The following is a 27,442-nucleotide window of genomic DNA, read 5'->3' as shown; positions in this document are numbered from 1 at the left end:
TATTATTTGCAGTAAGTCAATCCAGCCTTTAATTAATGCCCTCCTCTCTTCCCCCAGACGTTGGCCACAATGCTTTCTTGGAGTGTATGTTTATAAAACTGCACACTGTGCTCAGAAGGGAAATTTAGAAGTGTCTGGATGAAGCCTGCCTGGCATCCTAACTGCTGCTGTGAAAATCATGGTGTACATGTCTGATGGGCTGAGAATTGCCAGAATACCACCTTGTCACGTGTCTGATTGTTTTGACCACTGAATTCCTTTATAAGTGTGTTTGAGTGTGTATAGACATAAATCCTACTGCCTTTCCACTCCCTGTACCTTCGGTGGGAGCTCTCAGTTAAGGCATTTTTATACACTGTTCAGTTCCCTTTCTGCAGGAAAGTAGCTGTACACCTTCTCATGAGATTCAGCTAATATGATGGAGGTGCTCTAAACTGAAATGAAGCAGTTTTTAAAGAAAATTCCTCCCACCTCCCTGAAAAAAAAAAAAAAATGATTCTCCATTCACCTCTATTAACAGTGGAAGAGAGAAATTACTGTGCAATTCTCTAACCATTCAGCTACAGTCATGAAGATTGAAGAGCCGAGAGCCCCTTCTCCTCTGGCTGTGTCCCTCTGGTGAGGCAAAGAGCCCCTAGAGCTCAGGATGCTCCTCGGCTGGTATTGTTGGAGTGTGCACTCCTGTAAGAGTCCGCTGAGATCCATGCTGCTATGTGGCTAGTTCGCCTTATGCATGCATCATATAATAACTCCTAACTCATTGAACCAGCTGTTTGATCGTGTTTTGTTTTGTTGTTTTGTTTTGTTTTGTTTTAAAATCAAATTTCTTGAATAAAAGCATTTTCAGTGATTTGTCTCAGTTTACTGAGACTACTTTTCGCTTTCCTACACAGCTCTGTTTTTAAGAACCCGTTCCAAGCTCAGCGCAGTGAGTCTGTGCATCAGTGGTAACACATCACAGCACTTCCGTTTATGACACAGGGTATGTTCAGTTTTTCCCAGACAATATCAGTCTGTCATTCTTGGAGAGGATACTGTAAGCATAATCCATCCAGAGACAGCTCTTCCAGTTTCTGAAGTTTATTGTTAATGAGGATGCACATAGGATGTAATCACTGGCAGGAGCCTCTGCTTCGGGGTACAGCAAGGCCAGCAGACGAGTGAGCGGCCAATTTTATCTGGCTGTTCACTCTCCCTTTTATCAGAGCTGTTTGGCTGGGGTTCAGGGGTGTTAGAGGGAGCTGCAGAGGCTTTGGCTTGCGGAGTTGAATGACAAGGTGTTGGAGGACATGAGACAAAATTGAAGAGCAGCAAATGTCTACGCGTTGAGAGAGGCAGCTTTACAATTCACTGCAAAACCTGAGGTGTTTTTCGTTTTGTTTTGTTTTGTTTTGTTTTTAAACCCTAAGGACTACTGGCAGGGCTTTGCTAAAGAGATACAGGAAGGATTGTTCCAGTAGGGCTGGTCAGAACTAGCATCCGTTTGTAATAACCTCTGTAACCTCATTAATTTGAAGATGTTTTGCTGCCAGTGTGACATGGCTTCAGCATGCTGCTGCCACAGAATAAAACAGAAGGAAAGTCACCACGTTTTAACATGAGCAGTGGTTATTTATGGCAGGTGCAGGATGTTTGCAGTGGCTTGTGGAGGATTTTTGGTGTCAGAAGGGAAAAACAGTTTAGCAGCCAGAGCATTATGGCAATTTGAGACTTCTCATGGCCAGCTGTACCAGATTAAGTGTTTAGTTATCTGCAAGTCCAGTGAAGTCCTTGACAGCACGTGGCATGAAGTACCCTGAGCCCCAAAGAACAGGCACGCTGTGACGTGTATGAGATCAATGTTCCTTGCACCGCTTACGTGGGAGCTGCGCATCACTGCCGGCTCTGCGCAAGCGGCAAAGGACAGATCTACAGCATGCAGTGGGACCTGCGGCAGGGTCTGGACGTAAGTGAGCACCAGGATGAGGTGTGTGCATGAGATGGATTGCAGAGCCACGCTGAGAAGTGCATTAGATGGATTGCAGAGCCACGCTGAGAAGAGCTGTACGGCTCTGGAGACGCTGCAGCCACTGCTAGCTCAGGTGTCTGTGCCCCATGTGCTGCTGCACAGAGCTGGGCTAGAAGAGGATGCCTGCATCAGTGCGTTTGTTGGGTTTTGGTGGCAAGTGAACCAACAGTCATTATAAGCCAAATTGTTATTCTGTATCAGGCAGTCATTGAAGGTAGAGTCTATTATCACTTTTATTAACCCTTTCCAAATGGTGTGATAGCTCCTGATTACTTCTGTCACCTGGCCCCAAGAGGACTACAGATAAGAGGCAGTCCCTGTTGGAGCCAGGTGTCATTCAGGTGTCATTGGCACAAGCGTCCAGGCTCTGTGTTGTATTGGCAAAGACCTTCTTTCATCTAGCTGTGTGAAAGGCAGCAGCTCCTCAAAGCCTTAACTTCCTTCTCTTCATCTGAAACATTGTCACCTTTCTAGGGAAAAAATTAGCTTTGGATTTAGGTTTTGGGATTGTCTGCAGGCTGCAGTGATGACACAGGATACGTTCAGTCATCCTAAGTCTTCTTCAACCTTTAAAGTGTTTTTAAAAGGTATTGGATCAACTGTGTTTGTGTTTTTTCTTTTATCCTGTGCAGTGTTTGAAAATAAAGATAAGATTGTGATCATCATGGAGTATGCAAGTAAAGGAGAGTTGTATGATTACATCAGTGAGAGGCGGCGGCTGAGCGAAAGAGAGACAAGACATTTCTTCCGACAAATAGTCTCTGCTGTACATTACTGCCACAAGGTGAGCAAAGGATTTGATATTAAAAAATGCTATTTGAAGGCTGAGTAGTGATTATATTTCAAAGCACGTCTGTGGCAACAGCATTCATTATTAAGTATGACAGCATGTGATTATATCAGTACACCAGAAGAGTGAAAGTGCTACAGTAGTTCTCTGCCTGTTTTTAAAGACTAAGGGTGTTTTCCTGTGTTATGGCATGCTACCAGCCACACTCTTACATTAGCCCTACATCCCATTTTTCCTGTGGAAGTAGTTCTCATGACATAAAAAAACAATTAACTACATTAGCTAGAAAAGGCATTACATAGACATTCTAGTACATTAATATTAATATGTGCAAATTAATGACAATTCACAATTTCAATGTGCAAGTGAAGAACTTTATAAAGTGTATAAAATACATGAAAGCAAAATAGGCTGGAGAAAGCTATGAGTCTTCAGCTTTAGCACGTACTCACTAGTTAGAAATAACTTTTCCAGATGTAGAAGGAGCACTAGAAAGATACCCTTTGCTAACGACTTTATCCATCATGGTACCCAGTAGAATAACAATGTAAGCAATTAAACCCAAAGTAACTGACTGGCTGTCATGGACTTTTATCCCTGCTGCATACAGCCAAAACGTGCATGAGTCTAAAGGCAACGAGCAGCTAACACAGTCTTTTATTTGAATTCTTGAACATTTTAATCTCCATTTGAATTCTGATAAACAAGGCAGATTTTCAAAGTCCTCAATGTGACGCACTGAAAAGCTGCAGTGGCCTTTTTGGTGCAGTTAATTTTTCCCAAATTTCTTCAAAGAAGTCTCTGACCTAAACCCAGCTTGTTCGTTTTCATCCCTAACACTTACAGTCTTTTAGGATTTTAACTCCCCTGATCCACACGGCTGCACACTGGAGGAAGGAGGGCTTTTGTAAGGACTAACGTCATTGACAGATATTGTTTTCTGGTGCCTGGGAAGAATATATTGCTTTCATGCAGTGGGGGCAGGATCCGGGCTGGAATTAAGTTCTAAAAAGACCCCCCCCCTCCTGCTGTTTTACGGGCTTTGTGGGAGGACAGATTCCAGTCATTCTTCCCTTAACCACACACCAAGTGACTAATACATCGCCTGTCACTAGTCACTGGGCCGTGAGTGTTATGACAGTGAAATCAGCCCTGAAATGCAGATGCAAAGACCACCCTGCCAGCTCACCTTTGATTTGCCCAATATTTTCTTATATTCTGTTTCTTCCTTCCTTATTTCAGAACGGAGTTGTCCACAGGGACCTAAAACTGGAAAACATCCTTCTTGATGACAATTTTAATATTAAGGTAGGATTCTTTCTCTCATCTTCTCAGAATGGATTTGCATGTTTTGTAACATTTTTATCCAAGGTATTAGAAGATCCAGTGTTATGGCAACAGCTACTAAGCAACAGCATCTGGCAAGAGGCTCAGGGGTTTGGAGGTTGGGGAAAGAGCACCACTGGTGACGAGTCAGACACGCTGACTGAAACTGTGCAAAATTTGGGGGAGGAGGCCCTGTCCTTCCACCCAAAGACCAGGATTCTCCAAGCAGCACCTATTTACTGGTGGAAACAGCAGCACGTTTTGTGCAAATTAGTTTATTTTACAAATGGTATTATTGCTGACTGCTGCTGGGGCTAGAGAAAAAAAACCACCTCCTGGTCTACAGGGTTCAAGTGCCTCCTACAGAACACTCTGAATGTCCTTTTGATCATGGCTGGAAAATAAGCAAATAGAGTTTCAAAATAAACCTAGTAAAGCACATGTGCTTCATTAGGAAGTGGCCTTGGAACTCCAGACACAAACGTATACTTTGGATAGTGATGTCAGTGATGTCACTTCCATGTCATTGCTCCCCAGTGAAAGCATGGGAATGACCTTTTTTCCCTTCTTCTTCCATTTTTGCTAAAAGCTGCAACACAAAGACAAATAATGCAGGGATTAGCGAAGATTTCAGGTGGCTGAACCTGTTTCACTTTCAGCTTTGTTCCTGCCTGACTAGCTGGGTTCACTGATCTGCAGACACACAGACAGAGGCAAGGACGCCAAAGCGTTTCTGCTGACTCTTGGGCATCCTTGCTTAATTAACAAAGGAAAACAATCAAGGAGCTGTCTGCATAGCCAGCTAAATAGTCTGGATTTTCGCTTTTTCTCTGCTGAAAGTCCTGAGGCTGCACGCACTGCCTCCTGCTTACGCTGGAGAGATTGTCTTCATTTTAAGCTGCTGTGCAATGGAAATGGAAAGTAGCATATGGTAGCCGCCATCTGTGTAGCATTGATGACAGAAGCTAACTTGGATCAACTGGTGGATTAAAGACACATAAATATGCGGTTTCTAAAAATAGGCTTTTACAGAAGGCCCATCCTATGCAGCGCTTGGACATTTTGCTGTTAACATCCCGTGTCAGGGCGAACCTCTCCGCTTCTGTTCCCGCAGCGCCGCTCCCTGCGGCAGCCCCAGATGGTCTCAGCAGCACTGAAAACAAAAAGTCGCCTTTCTAGGACATTGTATACGGAACAGGCTTCCGCAGGCAGGATGACCTTTCTTTCCACATTACGCACCAAGCTATCTTCCCAGCTAATCAGGGAATTCTTGAGAGAAAAGAGGAATTTGGGGAATTTGCTAGCTGCGGTGGCCTGGATCTCGGCACTGTAGTCTTCATATGCAAAACCAATCACTTCCCCGAGCCTCTAGGGAGCTGCGCTTTGTCAGAAGGCTCAGCAGCCTCCCCTGTCTTCTTTCTGAGAGCCTGATCTTCCTGCGGGGGCGAGGGGGAGGATGGGGACCCAGGGGCTGCAGAACCACAGATGTATTTCAGCTGCCACAGAGACGGGCACTGCTGTGCCAAGAAATTCAGGTTCAACTGTTTGGACTCACCTTTTCCATGAAGGCTGCCCTTCTCTGAACTAAATGGTGTTTGAGCTGCTCTGTGGGTGTTTTGTATAGTTCCAGCCTTTCTCCGGTTACTTCTCTGAGGACTTCAGAGCACAGCTCAGTGGACAAGGCTGCCTCGCGTGGATGGGTGGCTTCAGGCTCTCTAGCTGTCCACTGCTAACAGTATCCACAAAGTCTCATGAAGCTAATAAATAAAATGAGCTGGGGAAGCAGTTTGTATTTTATGCATATCACTATCAATAGTGTTTGAATGAGGGTTACTTCAAGAGGCAACTCTTTTTTTTTGTAGTTTACCTTTTTCTCCCTTCCGTTTCTTTTACACCTTTCCTACCTCACGACTAAGCTCAGCTTTGAATACTTGATGTTAAATGTACTGCTGCTATTTCCTTGATCCTGAAGCCTTGAATGCATTACTGTGGTTTCTGTGTTAGTTGCACAGGATTTTACTTCCCACTTTTTCTTTGTTTCACTAAACAGTAACCGTTGGCAAGGAAACACATATGGAGCTGTAAATTATTTATTGGGAGCAAATCTATCAGATTCCAATTCTGAAATTATGTATATAGTTTATTCTTATATCTGGTTATTCAGGTGGAAAAAGAGAAATATGCAGTTTGGGGGATGGTATTGACTGATGGCTTCAAGTACTGAGTGGAAGACATTTTCTAGAAATGGAGTGCTAGTCTTATCTGTACTCCGTCACTATTTACATTTCATTCAGTGGATTACAAGGCACTTACAAAATTGGCAGTCCGATTTTAAGAATGACAAAATGAAAGGAATCCCTTTGTTCCTGGGTGCAATGTGCGATTGAAAACATGTTTCTGAAGAATCCAATGATCTAGACACTGCGGTATATACACAAACATGTCATAGTAACGTGAGGACAAAATTAATAAGATATGGTAAAAATAGATCCGTGTAGCACAACTCAAGCAGTAATTCCAGGACAGGAAATAAAGAGGACAATTAATCCATCAGAAGTTATTATCCAGCCTAAAAGGGCCCCAAGCCATTTTACATGATACTACAGTAACATGGAAACCATTTGTAAATTTTAGCTATAGAAATGAAGGTCATGAAACGGTGTTTGGAAACATAATTAGCTTTTTTTCTTAAGTTAAAGTAGTGAGTAGAAGTCTCTGGAAACAATTGTGTTGAAGTACAGCAAGGAAACACCAGTGTCTGAAAGCTGACAAAAAATTACAAGTTTTGGAGAGTCCTGTAGGTCTACAGGCCAGAGCTGGAGGGCAATGAGGGGAAGAAAGTGATCTGATCAGTGTCATGTAGTTATGTTTTTCAGTGTCTTGGTATATGTGGTAGTATTTTCTGCAAACTATTACTTAAAACCGCTAAATGCAGCAAACACAAATAAATGAAATGAGTTTTAAGCACTTACGAGACCCGGATCTGTGGGGTACAAGGGTTTAATCCAGCCAATTCATCAAATGCTATCTTGCCTTTCTCACCAGATATACACCCAAATGGGGCACTTTCATACTGTGGAGAGGATATCTTCCTTCATAATCCTAACGCAGCTGAGGTGGGCAGGGTTAGACAGGTAGCAGGGCTAAGGCAGCCCCAGAGCACTGCAAGAGCTGTCTTCAGCTGGTGAATTGGAGAGCTCTCTGTGGAAGAGCTTCACACCAGCTTTAGGTGCCTGCCCTTTGTGGTCTTGAAAAAAAAAGCCTTGAATCCTTTATTTTCTCTGTTAGTCTTAAGGGGACTGAGTTCCTAGTGTTTGGTTCACTCTAGGGATGACTTTGCTAGAAGAACTAGCAGTGGGGTGAGGGTGTAGTTGCCCCCATTAGCCCGTAGCTCCTGCAAACAGCATGATGAGGACCACATGCACCCCGTGCAGCACTGCAGTGCTTCTCCAGTGCCTAAATCCCCCAAACTGCACGCAGCGAGCTTCAGAGAAACTGCTGCACTGTGCAACAGCCAGGGAATTAGTGCTTCTTGCTATCCAAATGCTGTGTCCCTGTCCTGTGCCACAAGCTACCCCCGGGGATGCCTCTGACATGCTGCCTGGCGCGACGGAGAGAGCCTCCTTGCTCACAGCAGGGCTGCGGCGGCTCCTGGACTGGGAATTGCACCTAAAATAGATGTCTAGCAGAGCTTGACGCAAGCTGCATGATCAGCCCCAAAGTGATAGAAGGAGACAAAAATGCAAGTATAATAGTAACATAATCCCACTAACTACACTTTCTCCTGGGCTGGTAAGGGGACACCAATCAGACTAACCACCGAGAACCCATGAGGGTTTCGTATGTGCAGGGTAAGTGTATGTAATTGGGATTTACCTTGCTGGAAGTCTCACCCGGTGCACATGCATTTCAATTGCTCTAAGAGACTTAATTATTTTTCTGTCTACAGCACAAAAAGACAGATTCTTAAGTGGGGCAAAACCGACAGTTTCCACAAGTGCAAACCTCATGGAATTTATAGTCGACGCTTAAACAATAAATTACATCTGGTTGATCAGAGTAACAGTAAATACGAAACATTCACCTCCTGAAGTGAGGGGAATAAAGCCTACTTCCCAGCTCCTCCCAATTTAGGAAGTTTTTTGACTTGATGCCTTAGTTCCATTTAAGTGCCAAGAACATGAAGTAATGTTGGCTTCTATTAATCTTGTTTTGGGGGGGCATGACAGTTTTAATGGGAAAAGCTGATAAACATCAGTCTGTGAGTATGGGAGTGGACTGTAACATAAATACTCTTTTCCTGAATGGTCAAAATGAAAACATAAATGCCCGGTCTGAGAGTTTCTTAGTGTGAACAATGGTATGTGTAGCCCTATATATATTCATGCACATCTACATGCATTTTATACATTCCATGGTGTTAAGGGAATGTATTTTCTTAAGGAATCACACTGTGCAGTGTCTGTCCTTGTCTTAGCTGCATCCTGAACTAAAATAAAACTCAGTGACCAGCACGAAGTTTCAGTGCTGAAATGATCCCATTCTTCCCATGATTGACAGGGCACACTTCATAGGGCTTAAAACCAACTTCCTGCAAGCCAGTCAGGGTGACTTGATAAGAAAGTGGAATTCAGAGCAATTAAGTGCAATCTGAGCCATGAGAATATGTTTGCAGACTGCAATTGTACACCAGCTGTTTTCAATGACATTCCAGCCATACAATGATGATTTTACAAACCACGTTTATTTAAGGGTTGAATTTTCTGCTGTGGGTTGATGATACGCTGTTTGGGGGACTGAGCAAATTCAAGCCATGAATGGACGTGGTGGAATGAATTAATATTAATGAACAGGAATCGGCTGCTCTTTGAGCAAGACATTGTGAACCCAAATTGTCAGCGGAATGCCTGCACACACTGAACATCAAAACAGGAGAGGGGGAAGTATGAAATTTCATATTTGCTCTGTGACTTTAAAAAAATTGTGAAAATGATATTTTAAAATAGAAGTTTATATTTTTAACATGAAAGTATATCTGTGTATATATAGATAGATAGGTATTTATGGATATTTATATATTCACTTTATCCATAAATATTTTTTTTTTCATGGTAAGGAAAGAAAATTGGGAACTTCTGTCTGTACTTCACCAGCTTTCTTACTTCAGTCTCAACTATGACATTTTTTAGCCTAGTTTTGATAGTTAATAGAGACAAATTCTTTATGTCTCCCAAGAGTTTGCTAGACATTGGAGTTAAACAGGTATTAGCAGCAATAGTGATACACATTTTAGAAAGTCAAGAGTTATTGCTGCTGCTGGTAAATTCCCTTTCTTTTCTGTTCACTTTGTCTTATCTTGAATTTTTTCTTATAATATCAAGTAATCACTGCTTCTTTCTGGGGTTTAATTTCTTTCTGGTAGAAAAGACATGAATAAGGTGAGAAAAACCCAGAGAAAGCCCCTGTCTCTTAAAGCTATAAACTGATAATACCTTTTTTATGCCTGTGCTTTATGTCTTTTATGTATGTCCTATGTCAGTAGTGGGCAGTCATAAAAATATCTCTAGGAAACAGAAACATTTAGGTTTCAAACAAGATAAAAAATGAGATGTGTTGCCTTCTGCTAAAGAAACAAAGGAAATGCAAAGGTTGTGGGAGTATTTAGTGTTGCTATCCTCAGCTTTTGTTTTGAACAAGAACAGGGAATTGAAGTAAACAAATTATTTGGACCTGATCCTGCAATTCCTACATGGGCAAGATTCCCAACGGTCTCAAGGGGAGTTTTGTTTGTGTTGGGAAAGCCAGATTTGGGCCCATTGTTTCCAGTTAGGAACCAGACTTGTGTTTATTATCTCATGATAGACATCTCGTTTGCTTAACGACTCAGATTCCTCAGCTTGGAGTCCCTGAATGTGTAACAGTTATTGTCTGCCTCACTTTCCCCTCTTTTCAAGCAGAGCTATGTTCCACATGATTTCAAGAATCACTTGCTTTTGTAATCTTACACTTAGTTTCCTATGACACACCTGCCTCACTCCTCCTCTTGTTTTGAAAGATCTTGGCTTTGGGCTTGCATGTGCAATATAAGAACAGTAGTACATTCTGTTTGCATTCCCTTGGTATTAATGATTATACAAGATGAAGAGTAATCAGTGGACAATAGTCCAGTGCCTCCCGGTATGAAATTGTCTTTGTAAGCACATGCAGTTCATCTAGCAAAAAATCACTAATTGATGGTTGTACTTGGCAGTGACCTGTCTGCGAATGGAATCAAAACATTCTTGTTCCTAGTCTGGAGGATTTAACTTGGGGACCCTTCTCCTTCTCTAGGAAGCCTTCTAAAAAAGCCATGAAATCATAGAATAATGGGTTGGCAAGTGAACTTGAGAGGTTATCCACGTTGAGAACCCTGCCCTGCAGCAGGGTCAAGTATAGCTTAGTCCTTCCCAATAAAGGATTTTCTGTTACTTTGAGATATTGTTAATGTTACAGAAGCCTTGTGCAATTGTCTTTGCAGATTGCTGACTTTGGACTCTCCAACCTCTATCACAAAGACAAGTTTCTGCAGACCTTTTGTGGAAGCCCACTGTATGCTTCCCCTGAAATAGTTAATGGACGACCTTACAGAGGCCCAGAGGTAAGAAGGGTCAGTTTTTCTGTGGTGGTACTGGGATGTCCTTGATGATACCAGCCTTGTGGGTTAGTCTTAATAGTAGAGTTATTGTTCATGTATGTGTGAGTCAGTGTCTCCCGTGCTGAAAGTTCTCGAGCTGCCTTTGTTTGCTTTACCTGTGGTTATTCAGATGTTAGATTCTGGTTTGCCCATTGGTAGGTACATCTGGACATGGCAGGGAGAATGGCGGGGATCAGCTTTCCTGGGCTTCACACTCATTGTCTCTGTATTGCAGGTTGACAGCTGGGCCCTTGGTGTATTGCTTTACACTCTGGTTTATGGAACGATGCCCTTTGATGGCTTTGATCACAAAAATCTCATCAGGCAAATCAGCAGTGGAGAATATCGTGAGCCAACACAGACCTCAGGTATAAAAAAGGAGTGAGGGCAATGTATTGAGCTGACAGGAGTTCAGAATGGAAGATTTGCCCCGTGCCTTTTGGAATATTTTGGTGTCATGTTAGAATGACACAGAAAAAAAATCTCTCATTCCCCTACTGACTTCATCTGCTCTCAATTCCCATCTGGGTACAGCATTTACCAAAAGCCCTTTTGAAATGAAAGTTTTATAGCAGATAGATTTTATTGCCTTGGGGAAACTTCAGCAAGCTCTTTTAACTAGATCTATGGCAGTGGAAGAAGGTCTGTTAGCTATTGCAAGTGGAATTGTTCAGACAAGCTGTAAACTGATACAACATACTGGTAAAGACCAGCCCTCTGACTACACTGTAGTATATCATGAGCAGAGAGAGGGTGAATGGTCAGGGCAAAGCAGCCTCTTATCTGAGAAGCTAGGCCAAAATCTGAATTAAATGCCACTGTGTTTGCATTTATTTCTTCTTAGAGGATAACACATTAAGCTGTCACTTGACAGAAAAGCGTCAAGTCTGGGTCATTGACATAATAGCTTTTTACAGCCTTAAAAATATGTATATGTGTATATATTATTATATTTAGCTAAATATTCATCTCTCATCATTTGTTTGCCATCCATTCAATTTTCTGCTGCTTTGTCACTCTCTTTATAAGAAGAATCATTTAAAATATACAGAATACTACACTTTTTATGGAAAAAAAAGTAAACCTAAAAGCAGTCATATATAGAGCATTTAAAATATCCCAATTCCCCTTTGTTTTCCTCCAAGTTTTGTAATTATTAGAGTAGACAACATTAGAACAGGGAGGTGGTGGAGTCACCATCCCTGGGGGTGTTCAAGGAATGGTTGGACGTGGTGCTTAGGGATGTGGTTTAGTGGGTGATACTTGTGGTTGGGGGATGGTTGGACCAGATGATCTTGGAGGTCTTTTCCAACCTTAAAGATTCTATGATTCTATGAAAGATTGGTGATTTCTTTCAGTAATATGGAACTATTCATTGACCAATACAAGACAAATCTTAATTTATTTGATAAACAAATGTACCAATTCACCCTGGTTGTACCATACTCTGTTGATAGAAAGTAGTCCTCAAATTCATTTTCCAGCATTGACTGATGGCCAAAGCCTTGCCCCCTTTCACATCTCCAGTTGTAAGAACCATTATTTTTGCGCTTTTGATTAGCTTCAGGCTTCAGTTTTAAACTGAAGAAACCAAGAGTGCCAATATTTTAACCTTTATATTTTATTCTTTGTCCATAGATGCTCGTGGTCTTATCAGATGGATGCTGATGGTGAACCCTGAACGCCGAGCAACCATTGAAGATATTGCCAACCACTGGTGGGTTAACTGGGGCTACAAGAGTAGTGTTTGTGACTGTGATGCCATGAGGGATTCTGAGTCCCCGTTGCTGGCAAGGTTCATTGATTGGCATCACCGTTCTACTGGCCTCCAACCAGAGACTGAAACCAAAATGAAGTGCCTTTCTAAGCCCAAAGGTCCTGAAGTCACACTAGAGAGACAAAGGTCTCTGAAAAAATCAAAAAAGGAAAATGACATTGCACAGTCCATCCAGGAAGGAGGAGCTGAAAATGCATCCAAACCCACCTCCAAGAGACCCAAAGGCATCCTGAAGAAAAGGAGCAACAGTGAACATCGATCTCACAGCGCAGGGTTCATTGAAGGTGTGGTCAGCCCAGTGTTACCCTCTGCTTTTAAGCTGGAGCAAGAGTTGTGTAGGACTGGCGTAGCCATTAAAAGTGTTGTGGAGGGAGAGGTAGTAGCCAAGTATGGCACTAAGCAGTCTTCACTAATGCCAAAAAAAGGAATCCTAAAGAAGACTCAGCAGAGAGAATCTGGCTATTACTCCTCTCCGGAACGAAGTGAATCTTCTGAACTCTTGGACAATAATGATGAAACAGTAAACAGTGACACTTCTCCGGGGGTCACAGAGCCATCCAGAAATGGGTCTTACAGTCATTCCTGCAGGCGTAAGGGTATCTTGAAACATAACAGCAAGTATTCTACCAGCAGCACTGAATCTGCTTTAATTAGCCCTGATACACCGACATTGGAGGCCATGGAAGAAGTGGTCCTGCCCGGGGATGCATTACCTCGAAGTTACAGTCGCCCTTCCAGCGTGATTAGTGATGACAGTATTTTGTCCAGTGACTCCTTTGATTTGCTGGACTTGCAAGAGAACAGGCCAAACAGACAGAGGATACGGAGCTGTGTCTCTGCTGAAAATTTCCTCCAGATCCAAGACTTCGAAGGACTTCAGAACTGCCCACGGCCACAGTACCTAAAACGGTATCGTAACCGTCTGGGGGACAGCAGTTTTTCCCTTCTCACAGACATGGATGATGTGACTCAGGTCTACAAGAAAGCCCTAGAGATCTGCAACAAGCTCAACTAGCAGACGGGAGATGGAAAGGGAGGGGAGGGAGTTGTTCTGTGTACCTTTATGGTGAAGTAAGCCAGGTTACTGATTTGCTGATGATGGTAGGTTTTCCTTCAAAAGACTTGACTGTACCTACTTAGCTGAACTCCTAGCAAAGTCTAAAGTAGCCCCAAAGTCATCTCACACTTCTCTAATTCTGTGTCCTCAAAATATTACCCAGCTGACCACAGAAAATCCTTTGGTCTTTGAATATGTGATGAAAATGTATCAGGATCTAGCAGACAAAAGCATCGAGATTTAATGGCTTGAAGTGAAAGTTAGACAGAATTAAAACTGGAAGTGAGGCACACACATTTTGAGAGGTTTCTAATTAATATTAGATTAGCTATATCAAGAGATGAGCTGAATTCTTCAAGTCAATTGTGGATGTCTTTTAGAAAGAGAAGCTTTACTTTCCCCTGAAATTATTCATCTGGATACAGGCATTACGTGTTGGGGATCTTCGGTTTGCATTGTGCAGGAGATCAGGCTGGATGGTCACCATGGTTCCTTCTGCCAGGGTGATCTGAGGAGGTGTCTGAACCCTTTCTGGGACAAATAATTCAAGAGTGTTAGCCCAGAATAACCTTGCATAGAGCAGGCATTCAGATCTGGCCCTTCCCACAGCCATTGCTCTTCAGTGAGCAGAAGGCCCTAATTTTTTTTTTTCCAGCTACCAGCAAAAGCAGAGTCAGAGAAATGGGAACAGAAGCTGGAAGAAATGGATGTTGTAAGCAGCTACATGATTCTTCAAAACATTTCAACCCATGTATTCAGTTTTACTTTTTTAAAAGGGCCTGCCAGATGGATACCCATAGGTAGATGGATCTAACAAAGGGTTCCAAGGGCTAACAGACCCTCCAAGAGTTCAGTCAGTGTCAGCAAATGGTGCCACCTTGCTATTAGCTTGTAGTATCTGAGGGTGACAGGTAGTTTGTGAGCAGAATGTTAAGTAAAGAAAAGGTTGTAGCATGTAGGAAATGGATAGAGGTCAGAAAGTTGGTGGGAATATGCCTTTCTCCAAATGAAAATGTTTCTAAGTAGGTAGTAATGGAGCAAAAAGAATTGAGCGATGAAATGATAATAGTAGATTTGATAACATTTAGCATAAAAATGCAGGCCTCTATGTAGATAGTGTAGCTGGTACTGCGTGTGCAACGACGCCAGCTTGAAAAAACGGGAAGGATATGGGTGTGTGTTCTCAGACATACCTGAATATCCAGACTAAAGGCTTCAACTCCCATAAAGGTATCACATGGGTCTACTGGATTACCTGAATGTAAGCCTCTGTCAGAAAGGCACTGTGTGTTTGACAGGCCTGGGCAAACTGGAATCTTAAGGCCCGTTTCAGTCACATTTATGTGAGCACATAGCCCCTGGCTATCTTAGAGGTGCACTGGTGTGAATAAATGGTAGGTTTCAGCCTATGATGTCAAATGAGCCACAGCTGCAAAATCCATGTGTGCAGACATATCCAGAAGAGAGAAGCATGGCACAAACTCTGTTCTCACTCCTCCCCTGGAACTGGAACTGAAAACAGACTTTGGCCCGCTGTGTCCAAAATCCTAGAAATAATGCAGAAATGGAAAAGTGTTCCTCTGGGAATTCAGGGGTAACCCCACAAACAGTTGGCATCTGGGGCAGGGAGCAATTTCACTTGCAAATTGTTTATTTGGTGCGTCACGGTACTTCAGTCTGCCAGTTCCTCCTAAAAACCAACAAGGTTTTATGCCTTGTATAAAGATGAATGAGCTCAAATTTCCTAAGCCAGTTAATCTGTCTCTGTGGAGAACCTTTTCTTCTCGTGAAACACTGGACCAAATTTGGCCCTGGAGTCAACAGCATCAATACCCACAAAATGTATGAGAGATGTGCTCTCAGGCAGTCAAGTGAAATTTGGCTCACTGCTCATTTGCTCAGGAAGGGCAATTTCAGGGCATTTCTCTACAGACCTGTATGACACGTTTGGTGTGATGCTCAGATGTCCTGCCTTCTCACAGGTCCTGCATTTGCTCCTTTAGCCCATCCAAAACTAACACCCAATTTTGCAGTTTATTTAATTAACAGGTTTACTGTGATGTGTTTGAAAACAACCCAACGTAGTCTCCACGGCCTTTCAGAAACTTTACAGCCACAGCTTTTAACTTGTGCCCTGGAGCAGAAGAGCCAGATCCTCAGCTGGTGTAACTCAGCACCATCCTGTTGATGTGATGGAGCATCCCTTCGGTGGGGTTACACTGATTGACACCTTCCCTGTGGATCTGGTGCTAAATCTTGAGTGGATTTATAGAGGTTTTACGATGAAGGGAAGGGAACTCAACCAGCTGTGGCAGGGAACTGAGGAGCACCCTGAAGGCTCGTATCTACCTAGGCTTTTGCCCAGGCCTGCGTCCTTGTGTACAAATGTGAATGAGTGAGTGACTGCTTGCTGCCAAACTGGAAATGTTTCGTAGGGATTTACTGGCATGTTACTGGCATGTTACATGTTTACTGGCATGTTATCATTCCTAGAGGAGAAGAAAAAAAAAACTTGACTGCACATTGTTATTATTAGTGTTGTGATTTTTATTTAATTTTTTTGTAATACAAAGTTGACTTTTTTATTTGAATTTGTCTTTTTTTTATTTATTGGTCTGAAAGCCATTTCAAAGGTATAATAATATATTTGGTGTAATTTAATTGGTGCAACATTATTTTACAGCTCCGGCCAAAATTGTTTGGTGTTTTGTTTTGTTTTGTTTTTGTTTTTTCTCCCAATCCTTGGTTGGTTTGAGCTCTACGAGGCACACAGGGGAAAACGCTGGATAATCACCCAAAGTGTTTGTATTTTTAATCTGATACTGTTTTTTATTAAATAAAATGGAATTAATGTAACTGTGAAGAGTCTTTCTCTTTCTTTTTCACTGTACATCAGCATCAGCCAAGGCCAAATGGTAATGAACTTGTCATGCAGAAATACAGCAGCATCACAGTGCATTGTACCAAGTTGTTTATGCAGAGCTTCTTGGCTGGCTTGTGCATTTCAGTATACTGTGGGTGGCCACAGAGACTCCCCTGCTATGAACAAATTGGCACCACAAAATGCCCAAAGCTTTCAGCTCTGTAAATGTTTGGTGGAGAATAACAGCTGACTGTGCTTTCTCTGCTGGAAGATAAGAAGGTCTGTGCTGCAGGTGAGACAGAGCAGGCCGGCTTTTGAGACACAGCACAACTTATTTGTAGCCCAGAGACACATTGTCATGGCCCTTTCCCCTCTCTGGTGAGGAGGACAGTTTATTTCCAGTTTTAATGTCCCTGTGGTGTAATTTAAGGGTTGTTTTGGCAAAAGGCTGGTGGCCATGTCCTGTTGTCGAATATGGAGTGGTTTCAGTCAGGTGGCTTTGAGCAGTCAGAGGAGTCAGTTGGCAAAAAGAAGCAAAAAGGAGTCAGTTTTCATTTTTTTGGAGTGCCCTTGATAACCAAAAGTCTTGAGATTGTTTTTCTTGGAAAGCAGGTCGTTGTCATAAGGGAAACTGGGTGTTAGGTATGCTGTGTGTGCTGGTGTCTTGTTAAAATAAAGGAAATGGTTGGCACTGTCTTGAAGTTGGCTCCGAGCAAGACACCATTAAACTGCACCCTTGATGCAGCCAGCCAAGATACCTGTGGTGTGTATTCCTCTGCTTTTTAAATTACGGGAGGTTTGGATTAGGAACCAGAGTTTGGATCTCACGCAAAAGAGACTTTAATTTTTCAAATTCATTTTCTCTCGAGCTTTTTAAAGCAAAAAGTCGTGGCTGTAGGTGCTAGATTTATTTATCATCACCACTTAACAACCAGTGGGAATTAACAGAAAAACCCAATGATGCAGAAAGGCAAATAAGCTGTTGATACCTTACAGAGAGAATGATTAGCTGCCATATGCTAATTGAGTCAGAAAGTGAAAGGTACATATCCAAAGTCAGCAAGTGTGTTCTTGTACCTGAGACGAATAAGGTCTAACTGTGTGGGTGCTGGATGGTGGAAAATGTAATGTAAGTCTCTTCTGCAATAGCAATTATGAAACTTCTTATTTTAGCACACTAGGAAAAAAAATGAAGTTGAGGGCAAACCATTTGTTTTCTTTTAAAAATAATGACTTTTAGAAAAAAAAAATATGGATGGCTGGTTATGGTGTGTGCATGTGGCAAGTACTGAGAAGAAATTATGTACGTGTTTGTATGGTTCTGGGAGCACACACTTCTGGGGTGTGGTGGGGAGGTGGGTGTCTAATTGTCCTATTTATTGAAGGAAATAAGTGTATGGTGAGATACCTTCATCGAAGTTACAGAGTCTGTAGCTAGACCTGGTCTGTGCCATGGGGATTCCAGAGTTTCTCGGGAATTGTTGAAGTTTTATGGATTGGGCAAGACTGGAGCAAGGAAGCAAGACTGGAGCCTTGGCAGCTGCGTAGTCGAGTGACAAAGCAGTAGTGTGTCATTTTTTTTCATAGCAGCCATAGACAGTAACTTCATAACCCTTCCTAAAAGTTTGCAATCTTGGTTTCTGATTCTGAAAGGCATATGCATGTGCATAGCGTGGCAGTGCAGGGGTCCCTCTCACACCCATGGTGCATTTACTGAAGTCCTCAGAGGCCAGCCCAGACATTCATGAGACAGCCTGACACTGCTCCTCAGAGCTCACCAGCCCCAAAATCACTGGTGCAGAGGGGGCATCTCCCCTCCAGTGCTGTCACAACCTTTGAGGTGGTGCCCACAGCCGAGCTCTGGTCTCCATTTAGAGACTTCAGGGACTGAGAAAATAAGGCACGACACTGAGGCAAAGGGATGGCACTTTCATTTATCACAGACAAGTGTTTTAGCAGGTAAATTTGGTAGTGATGCCAGAAGTATGTGTAATTATAAACTTTGCAACACCAGAGCCTGGGTTATAGCTACAGGGTAAGTCATAACCAGTCCAATGGAGGGAGAAGGCCAATACTCATGTAAATGTAGTGTATATGAGAAGCTTATCAGTTTAGCCGGGAGTTTATCTTGGTGTTTCACATCTCATTAAAATGAGATGCTTCTGAAGATGATTCTGCAGAAATGCATTTACTGAGCCAATAGAAACTTAAGCATTTGCTAGCATCAGCCCAGGCTCCGGTTCCTGTTCCAGGGTTGCTGGTTTCAGAGTTTCAGCTGAAAGTTTTAACTCAACAGAGAACAAGTCATGTTTCCCTTGGAATAATGCTATTTAGTATTTGACTAGGGCTTTTTTTATTATTACTATTATTGTCTGGTGGAGCTGCCTCCTCTTCCTTGCCAAACCAAGACATCTTTCCCATAAAGGACTTAGTAATTTGGCTGAAGAAGTAACTTTTTTGGATAGACGATCTGAGCATCTTGTTTCTGGCTATCTCTCTACAGCCCTTCTCCCCCACCCCGTGTTTCCTGGAATTTCATCAGTGCAGAAAAACCTTTGATTTGCACATCATCTGGCGATACAGAACCCTGCTCTTTTAAGGACATCTTATGTATTGGCACCAATGCCTAATCATTCCTTGGAAAAGCATTTTACAAGGCAATTTTATGTATGTCCAGAAGGCTCCTCACGCCCTACCTATGTGCTGGGCTTACAGTTCATACTGAGAAGCGCACCAGGCCCAGGGCCACCAAAGGATTAGATAGGTGACTGCCAACAAAATAAGAAAATCAGCTGTGGTTGTTGGCCATAGGGACTCTGGCAGGTCAGGACATTGCACTACTTGTTCATTCCTCAAAGCAACTCCACTACTGGCTCGTAGTCAGGGTCTTTTGACAGTGAACACCACCTCTCACAAAGCACACCCAGCCCTGAAGCTGTCAGAGACCATGTGGAAACGTTGGTGTCAGCCAGCCTTGATTATTCTTTTTGCCCTTTCCCCATTCACCCCATCCGATTTATTTAAGACAAATAATGCCTATCAGTCTCTCACTTTGTTCAGAACTTGTTTGCTTTTTGTTCACTTTCCCTCCACAGACTGCATAGCACCCTCTCAGTACAGTGGGTTGAATTTTACTTGTGAGGTGCTTTTGCAGCACTTCCCCTGGTCCTGGCACTGGCTCTGCTTTGCAGGCTGGTGGCTGAATGGCCCAAGGCACGACCTTGTTCTGCAGCAGTGGCTCCAGCTCTGGACCTTGAGCTAATAGCATGACACTTTCTGAAAAAGACACCATGTGGAGGAGAAATTTAGGTGCTGGGCTGCTGGGACAAATGGGTTAGACCAACTGAAGGTGAACTCTTGGAAGTGGTGGTGATACTATACCCTACCCAGCAGGAATCTACTTAGGAAATTGTGCTCCTTTCATAGGCTGGGATATGCTGTCACACTTTAAAATACAAGTGGGAAACAGCTGTGAAGGAACTGGCTGGAAAGTTGGGGAGGATGGAGAGTGTGCCTTGTTGCTTTGCAGTGATAGAGTTTATTAGCAGACCCCTCCAAATTTTAGCCTCAGAGATAATAGGACAAGACGTACTTTAAATAGAACCAAAGGGAAAACAAATTCAAAACAGATGTTAGGAAATATGTAAATATATGTTTATATTTACATATAAAGCCCAAACTGCCTGCCAGGCAAGTTTGCTAGACTCAGAGTGTGTCATCATTCTGGCTGTGCTGGGAATTACAAAAAATATTTCTTTAAATGTTCCTTCAAGCCCTGTTGTTCTCTTTTGCTGCACGTCCCAGAGCTTGACAGATTAATCAGAAGATTTCTTGAGATGAGGGATCTGCTGCCTGAGAAGAGAGGTTTGCTGAATTCCCATACAACTCAGTGCTATGAGGAATTTCAGTCAGCTCCGGTCCTTAGAAACCCCAAGGTAGTTAATCCCCTTGTGCTTCCAGGAAAAATTTGTGTCAGAGTGGAAAGAGGCAATGGCTAATGGTCAAGTAGTAGATCCCCAGATAGTGCAAACTCCTGCTGGCCCAACCCAGATGAGCATCCAGCCTTAAAAAAGAAATTTATATCACTGTGAAATTCTGGTTGGATTTAGTGGGAATAGCTTCAAGTCCTATGTGCTGACCATTCAATTTTCCTGTATGAAGAGTTCCAGATTTTCAAACAGGATTTTAGAAACATCTGTTTCCATGAAGCCGGTTTGAGATGCCCACGCCTGAATTTTTTAAACCGATGACCATCTTCTGCTCCTTGTCACCTCAGACTAAGCCGTGGTCACTAGGTACTTAAAAGGTAAAACGTACTGGACCTTAGACTGTACACATCAAAAGTCATTTACTCACTCCAAGTGACTAACTTCCTCTGAAATTTTCAGCTTTGCCGTAACTGGCAGGGGTCTTTCAAATAATTGATGCGCCCAGGGTGTTGCGTAGATAAGTCCCTGCTTCCAAGATTTTGGGGAAATTACACAATTCTTCAGCTGAAATGGAATTTATAGTTATTGGCTTTTTTTTTTTCTTTTTTTTTTTCCCTTAGGAATTCAAAATGTTCAAAATTGGAAGTGTTCAAAATTTCTTGGGATTGGATGACTTGGAGTACTGGTTGGAGGACGTGTAGACTCAGGCCCTTTCTGATGAAACACAGGCAAAATTTCCAAGAGCTCATAGCTATTGTTAGAGTTCAAACAATTCACTTCAAGGGAAGAGAAGTGGTACATTTGGTCAAGTTCCTAACATGGTCTTAACCCAGAGTATCCCACCAGATCAGTGGCAATAGCATGCAGATCACTCCATGTCTGCATGGACATGGAAATTGCCCTTCTGCTTAGTGGGAGACTTGGTAGTTAGATGGATAGTTGGTCTTGGTGATCTTAAGGGTCTTTTCTAACCTGAATAATTATATAATTATTAGAGAAGGTACAAACAGTCCAGAGAGTATACCAGTAATGTCGTCTGATATACAAAAAATGATTGTGGTGTCCAGATCCATCAGTAGAGTTCCTTTTCACCAGACCCCAAATGCTATTTTCTGAAAAATTCCAAATTAAGGCCCTGATCTGGCAATGACTTCTAGAATCATAGAATCGTTTAGGTTGGAAAAGACCCCTAGGATCATCAAGTCCAACCATTAACCTAGCACTAAAACATGTCCCTGAACTCCACACTACTTTTAAATACCTCCAGGGATGGTGACTCAACCACTTGTCTGGGCTGCTTGTTCCAGTCCTTCACAATTCTTTCAGCGAATAAAGTTTTCCTAATATCGAGTATAAATGTACCCTGGTGCAACTTCAGGACATTTCTTATTGTCCTGTTGCTTGTTGCCTGGGAGAAGAGACCAACCCCCAACCTCTTTTATGTTGTAGAGAGCAATAAGGTCTCCTCTGAGCCTCATTTTCCTTAGGTAAAACAGCCCCCCTGTTCCCTCAACCTCGATGTTCTTCTTGTAGCGAGGGGCCCAAAGCTGAACACAGCACTCAAGGTGCGGCCTCACCAGAGCTGAGCACAGAGGGACAATCACTTCCCTAGTCCTGCTGGCCACACTGCTTCTGATACAAGCCAGGATGTTGCTGGCCTTCTTGGCCACCCAAGCACACTGCTGGCTCATAATTCAGCCGACTACCAACCAATACTCCCAAGTCCCTTTCTACCAGGCAGCTTTCCAGTTACTCTTCCCATAGCACTGCTTGGGGTTATTGCGCCCCAGGTGCAGGACCCGGCACTTGGCCTTGTTGAACTTCATGCAGTTGACCTCAGCCCATTGGCCCAGCCTACCCAGATCCTCCTGCAGAGCCTTCCTGCCCTCGAGAAGATCGACACACGCACCTAACTTGGTGTCATCTGCAAACTTACTGAGGGTGCACTTGATCCCCTCATCCAGATCATCGATAAAGATATTAAAGAGAAGTGGCCCCAGTACTGAGCCCTGGGGGACACCACTACAGACCAGCCTCCACCCGGATTTAACTCCATTCACCACAACTCTTTGGGCCTGGCAACCCAGGCAGTTTTTTACCCACCAAAGCGTATGTATGCCTGTCCAAGCCATAAGCAGCCAGTTACTTTAGGAGAATGCTGTGGCAAAATGTTAAAAGCTTTACTAAAGTGTAGGTAGACAACATCCACAGCCTTTCCCTCATCCACTGAATGGATCACCTTGTCATAGAAGGAGATCAGGTTTGTCAAGAAGGACCTTCCTTTTGTAAACCACTGCTGACTGGGCCTGATCACTGGGTTGTCCTGTATGTGCCATGTGAGGGCATTCAAGATAAATTGCTCCCTGGCACCAAGGTCAGACTTGCAGGCCTGTAGTTCCCCAGGTCCTTTTGTCAGTACCTCTGGAAGAAACAGAACTATTGACAACTACAAGAAAATGAGACAGAGTAGAGGCTGCATTTCAACTTGGTGCAAAAAACAGAGGGGAAAGTCTTTACTTGCACTGGAGATAAGTAACTTAACAATTTCCCTATGTTCCATTCTAATATCAGAGCAGATTTACTGGAGCAACACTGCATGGAGGATAGCATCTTGCTTGGTATGGGCAGAGAGAGAGCTCCTATAGCCCCTCCAGGGAGTCCTGGTACAAAGACAACAGTCGCATGAGAGAGGGCTCAGAATCCATCACATGCTTGAATGGGGCTGTCAGGGGCAGCTTTTGTTAAAGTTCTGCCATGCAAAGAAAGGAAGATTTGCATATTTTCCCCTCTGACAGAAGCACACCCCCCCAACACCTGCAAAGTCACCCTTGCCCCAGAGGCCACCCCTAAAATAACTTTAAAAATCCACGTTTTCTGAGAAAACCAGATTGCTTCAGACAGCAGAAAAGCCATTTTTTGTCAACACACTCACTAAACCTTAATTTGACCCGTACCCATTCCACCATAAACTTCTCTCTCTCGGCGAAGCTGATACTGCTGAGAAAGGAATTCCCTCACCTAGTTTATATGCCTTCACCCCTTAAACCATTTCATGTCCTGAAGAAGCCCTGGTCAAAAGTTGAAGCAAAGTACTCCAGTTACAGAAAAGATGCTCTGCTGAGTCTGAGAAATTAAACAAAGAAATACATGATTTATGACCAGTCACAGCTTGTCCACTGAGCACTGCATATCCAGTAGCAAATTCCTAGAAACACAGTGAGTACGTACTAGCCACTGGTAGGGATTGTGTTTTGCTCATCTGACCTCATGGAAACATCAAAATACTCTAGATTAATTTATTACCTTGCTATGTTTTATATACTCCTTACACCAGGTAAACCTTGATATGTTTTATATACTCCTTACTTCAGGTAAACTCTCCAAATGAATATTTAGTTGGCTGCTTTCTGAAAGGACAGAGCAAGCCTCAGAGATGCTACAGCTAGCTCTATCCACTGCAAAGTTCAAAAGAGAGATTTGATCTTTCACCACAAAAACATCCACACTCCCTTTCACATGCATGTGAATAGAAAGCCTTTGTTCAATTCAAGCCAAGAAGAAATAAACTATTGTTGGAAGGTCATCTCAGCTTGCTTCGAGAGGTGGGGAAGAATTACAAAAAATAACCAAACGTGGTCTTCTTACCAGTGATTACGGATATTGTCTTTCAGCAGAACAGGCAAGTTTTTGTTAGGGAGATCTATTCTTGTGAGGGACTAATGCATTGTAGGTTCAGGCTAGGGTTTTATAAAGTGTCTAGTGGTTTTAGGTACTGCAATTTCTGAGTGTCCCACTTGAGATACCTTCGCAAGGTTTGATTTTTAGAGAATGAGTTGTTCCTAAGAGGAAACAACAAATGTAGGCACTCAAATTCCCATGAAAGTCTTAGTGGTTCCTGCTTTGAGTGATGCTTGCCAGCATTCAGGAAATTACGAGGTCAATTTGTTCTTAGAATAGCAAAGACTTCCAGTAACCTGTCCTGTATTGATATTTGGTGGCTTTGCTTGGAATTCATACTCTACCTTCGTGTAAGTTTACCACCAGGTTGGCAGCAGACTCATCAAGTCCATCTTCCAGCAAACCACCACCACTTTTACAAAGAAGAGTTTTGTTATAACATAAACTCTTTCTAAAGGTGGGGACTGGGAGGGTACATGTGCAACTTTTCGAACATAACCCTGACAGGATTTCCTGTAGTTTAGTCTTTTGATGAAATCTTCCCCCTTGTCTCTCTCATATGAGGCCTGATCCAGAAAATTACTCCTATAAATAACTTTCACATGTTTAAAGGTAGGCCTGCCCGTTCCTTGCTGACTCAGGGGTATGGCTTTCTATCTGATGGTGAAACGCTATCCAGGAAAATTCCCAAAGGTCAGTTTTCAGTACTATTTTTTGACATGAACTCAAAGAGGCTGGCAAAACCTCTTCAGTAGTGGTTTTCTAGAAAAAAAGCTGAGGAATATTATATATCTGTCTTTCAGCAAATCTGAAGCTTTGGTACAAACCACAGCTTGCCTGGCCGTGTCCTGTTTTCTTCTATTTTGAGTATTTATTTCTGTGGATAAATGGTTTGCAGTAGTCCATCATACAAATGGTCATTAACGAATCAAAGCTGAGATTTTCAGAAACATTCAGCATAAGCCTAGCTCTGTTCTTATTCAAGTTACTGGCAAAACACCCAGAGATTTTTTATTTTTTATTTTTTTTTCCTGTGGATACCCCTACAAAAGCCTATCCTATGCCTTTGCCCAAGAAGAAATTTTTGCATTTCATGTGGGATCTATGATTCTATGATCCACATAGGAGTTACTGCATACAGAATGAACTTTTGTCAAGATTATAGTGGCAACACTGATCTTCTTACATATATATATATGTATGAATTCAGAAACAACTCAATCAACAAGTGCAGTGATAGAAAGAAAAGATAAAGAGGTTGTTCCAGGGTCCCTGCTTTCTTTTTATTTATATCCATATAATCTTCCTTGCTGTGGTGGGCAGGGCATCCTCACCTACATCCAAAATGAATGGTTTTATATGCAGATATTTCTTTTCCAAATGGCTAAAGTAACCCTCTACAACCATGGTTTAAACTTCTTTAAAAACAACAAAAATAATAAAGCTGACCTTTAACCTACTTGATTTCTTTTTAAGTGCAAAAGTAAATAGTCTTTGAATGAAAGAAAAGAGGCAGAGCCAGAGCTCAAACAAAATGCATATTTCAGAGAGTCTATCCTCAGCTCTTTCCACCCTAATGTTCCTTGTCATCCTGTGTCCAGTGTGTCCCAGCACAGGCACCTGCTGGCACATCAGTGGCAGCCTCCACAGTGAGCCCCAGACCTTCTTTATTGTAAAAAGGTGCCATAACATCCAGTAAACCTCCTGCATCCCTGCCGCATTGTCCCTTCTGAATCTGCCCTGTTCCACATACACATTGGACTTTCAGGATGACATTTACGGCTTTTGTACCCCACTTCCACCACTGTTTTTTTTTTTTTTTTTCTTGGAGCCTACTGCTGCTCATTACTAATCGAGGGCTGGGGCACCAGGACCACATGATTTCCTCTTTTTTTTTTTTTTTTTCCAAGCTAATTTGATTTGTGGGTTGGCATGGCCCACAGGCAACAGCAGAGTCCAAATCTTAGCTGGACATCGCATCCTGTGGTTCAGTCTCACTGTATCCTCTAAGAAAGGGCTAATTTATACCTTCTGCTGGGGTGGGCAATTTCCTTTAAAAACAGATAACCAAGTACAGGAAGGAAGGAGGGGCTGGAGTGGGCAAAGCAGTTGGTTTCTGGACTGGGAATTTGGTTGAACGAAGGCTATTTTGTTTGCTGAGCTGCAGAGCAGGGATGGAAAGTCCTGCCAGGATGCCTTAGACCTGCAATAACCTGCCGAGCCAGCAGCCTCTGCTTTGCTGGCTTAAACAGATGGTGAGGGCAGCTTGCCTGCATCCAGATGCATTTCTTTCAGTCAAGCATCTGCTCCTGGCTGCTCATCCACCTTTCTTACTATTCATAAATGAGTGATGTTTTAACATTATTTTTCTTAAAAAAAAAATAAAAATAAAAAAAAAGAATATAGAGTACCCTCCCGTATTTTCTGATCATTGCTGTCTGTGTGTACTGCACCACAGCACCAAAGGCTTCAGACTTCTTGTGGGGTTACAATAACACATATGCAGCTATGCAATTTTTAAGGACATTTTTACCACAGTCCGTAGCTGAGCACAACTCTGACTGATGCCATGATTGCTCAAGCCACATGTCTCGTGGTGGCATTCAGGCTTTTGTTCCACTTGCATGATGACTCTGGGGAGAGGCATTGGGCACATCTTGCAGAAGTGCCTTGATCAGGAAAAGAATGAAATCATCCATAATTTTGCTTCTGTCAGTGTGTGAAATCTGCTGTTCAGAGGGTTGTTGTTTTGAGCTATTGTAATAATAAAAGCAGTTCATTTTCTTCTCATTTTCATTTCCTTGGACTTTGATCTTTTTCTCAGTCTTTCCACACTTGTATTCCTTATGATCTTACGGTGAGCTAAACCAAAGAAGCTTAGAGACCTGCACAGCACAATTCCTGTCTACCCGATTTTGGATACAGAAATATTCTCACAGGAAGAGTTGAAAAAATAATATAAACTGCAGGGGAAAAAAAAAAAAAAAATATATATATATATATATATATACATATATATATATACATATATATATATCAGCTTCCTTTAAAATTAAAGAATTTAGTATAAATTCTGAGATTTAAAAACTCCAAGCAGCCACACTGATAACTCATGCTGCAGCTTACTCAGAGGAGACTGAGGTAACTAAGAGGCCTGAAGAACAAAGACTTCTGCCCTCAGGAAGGATATTAAAATTGAAGGAGGCATATATTTGAGCATGCTTTTACCCCTGCTTCAGGGGATTTTCTTGTAGCGGGGACTTTCCTGCCTCATTTTCTACCTTCCCTGAAGGCATTTTGAGTAGCTGGATTCTTTTTCACACTTTTTTTTTGCCATAGCT

General features: G+C 42.5%; 2 protein-coding genes across 2 annotated transcripts in view; one reads left to right on the top strand and one right to left on the bottom strand.

Moving 5' to 3' along the window:
* The window catches only part of NUAK1 (NUAK family kinase 1), a 46,959-nt gene extending 32,107 nt beyond the window's left edge, over nucleotides 1-14,852 (top strand). The window contains exons 3-7 of the mRNA XM_068664454.1: nucleotides 2,641-2,792; nucleotides 4,041-4,106; nucleotides 10,642-10,761; nucleotides 11,033-11,165; nucleotides 12,436-14,852. Coding sequence (XP_068520555.1) covers nucleotides 2,641-2,792; nucleotides 4,041-4,106; nucleotides 10,642-10,761; nucleotides 11,033-11,165; nucleotides 12,436-13,589 — 1,625 coding nt within the window. The 3' untranslated portion in view covers nucleotides 13,590-14,852. The remainder of the gene's footprint in view (nucleotides 1-2,640; nucleotides 2,793-4,040; nucleotides 4,107-10,641; nucleotides 10,762-11,032; nucleotides 11,166-12,435) is intronic.
* Nucleotides 14,853-16,175: 1,323 nt separating this feature from the next.
* The window catches only part of C1H12orf75 (chromosome 1 C12orf75 homolog), a 219,241-nt gene continuing 207,974 nt past the window's right edge, over nucleotides 16,176-27,442 (bottom strand). The window contains exons 6-7 of the mRNA XM_068664468.1: nucleotides 19,656-19,770; nucleotides 16,176-17,014 (exon numbers count right to left, since the gene is read on the bottom strand). Of these exons, the coding sequence (XP_068520569.1) occupies nucleotides 17,011-17,014; nucleotides 19,656-19,770 (119 nt within the window). The 3' untranslated portion in view covers nucleotides 16,176-17,010. The remainder of the gene's footprint in view (nucleotides 17,015-19,655; nucleotides 19,771-27,442) is intronic.

This window comes from Anas acuta, chromosome 1 (assembly GCF_963932015.1).
Source record: "Anas acuta chromosome 1, bAnaAcu1.1, whole genome shotgun sequence".
Lineage (NCBI taxonomy): Eukaryota > Metazoa > Chordata > Aves > Anseriformes > Anatidae > Anas > Anas acuta.
This window is presented reverse-complemented; position numbering and strand designations above follow the sequence as displayed.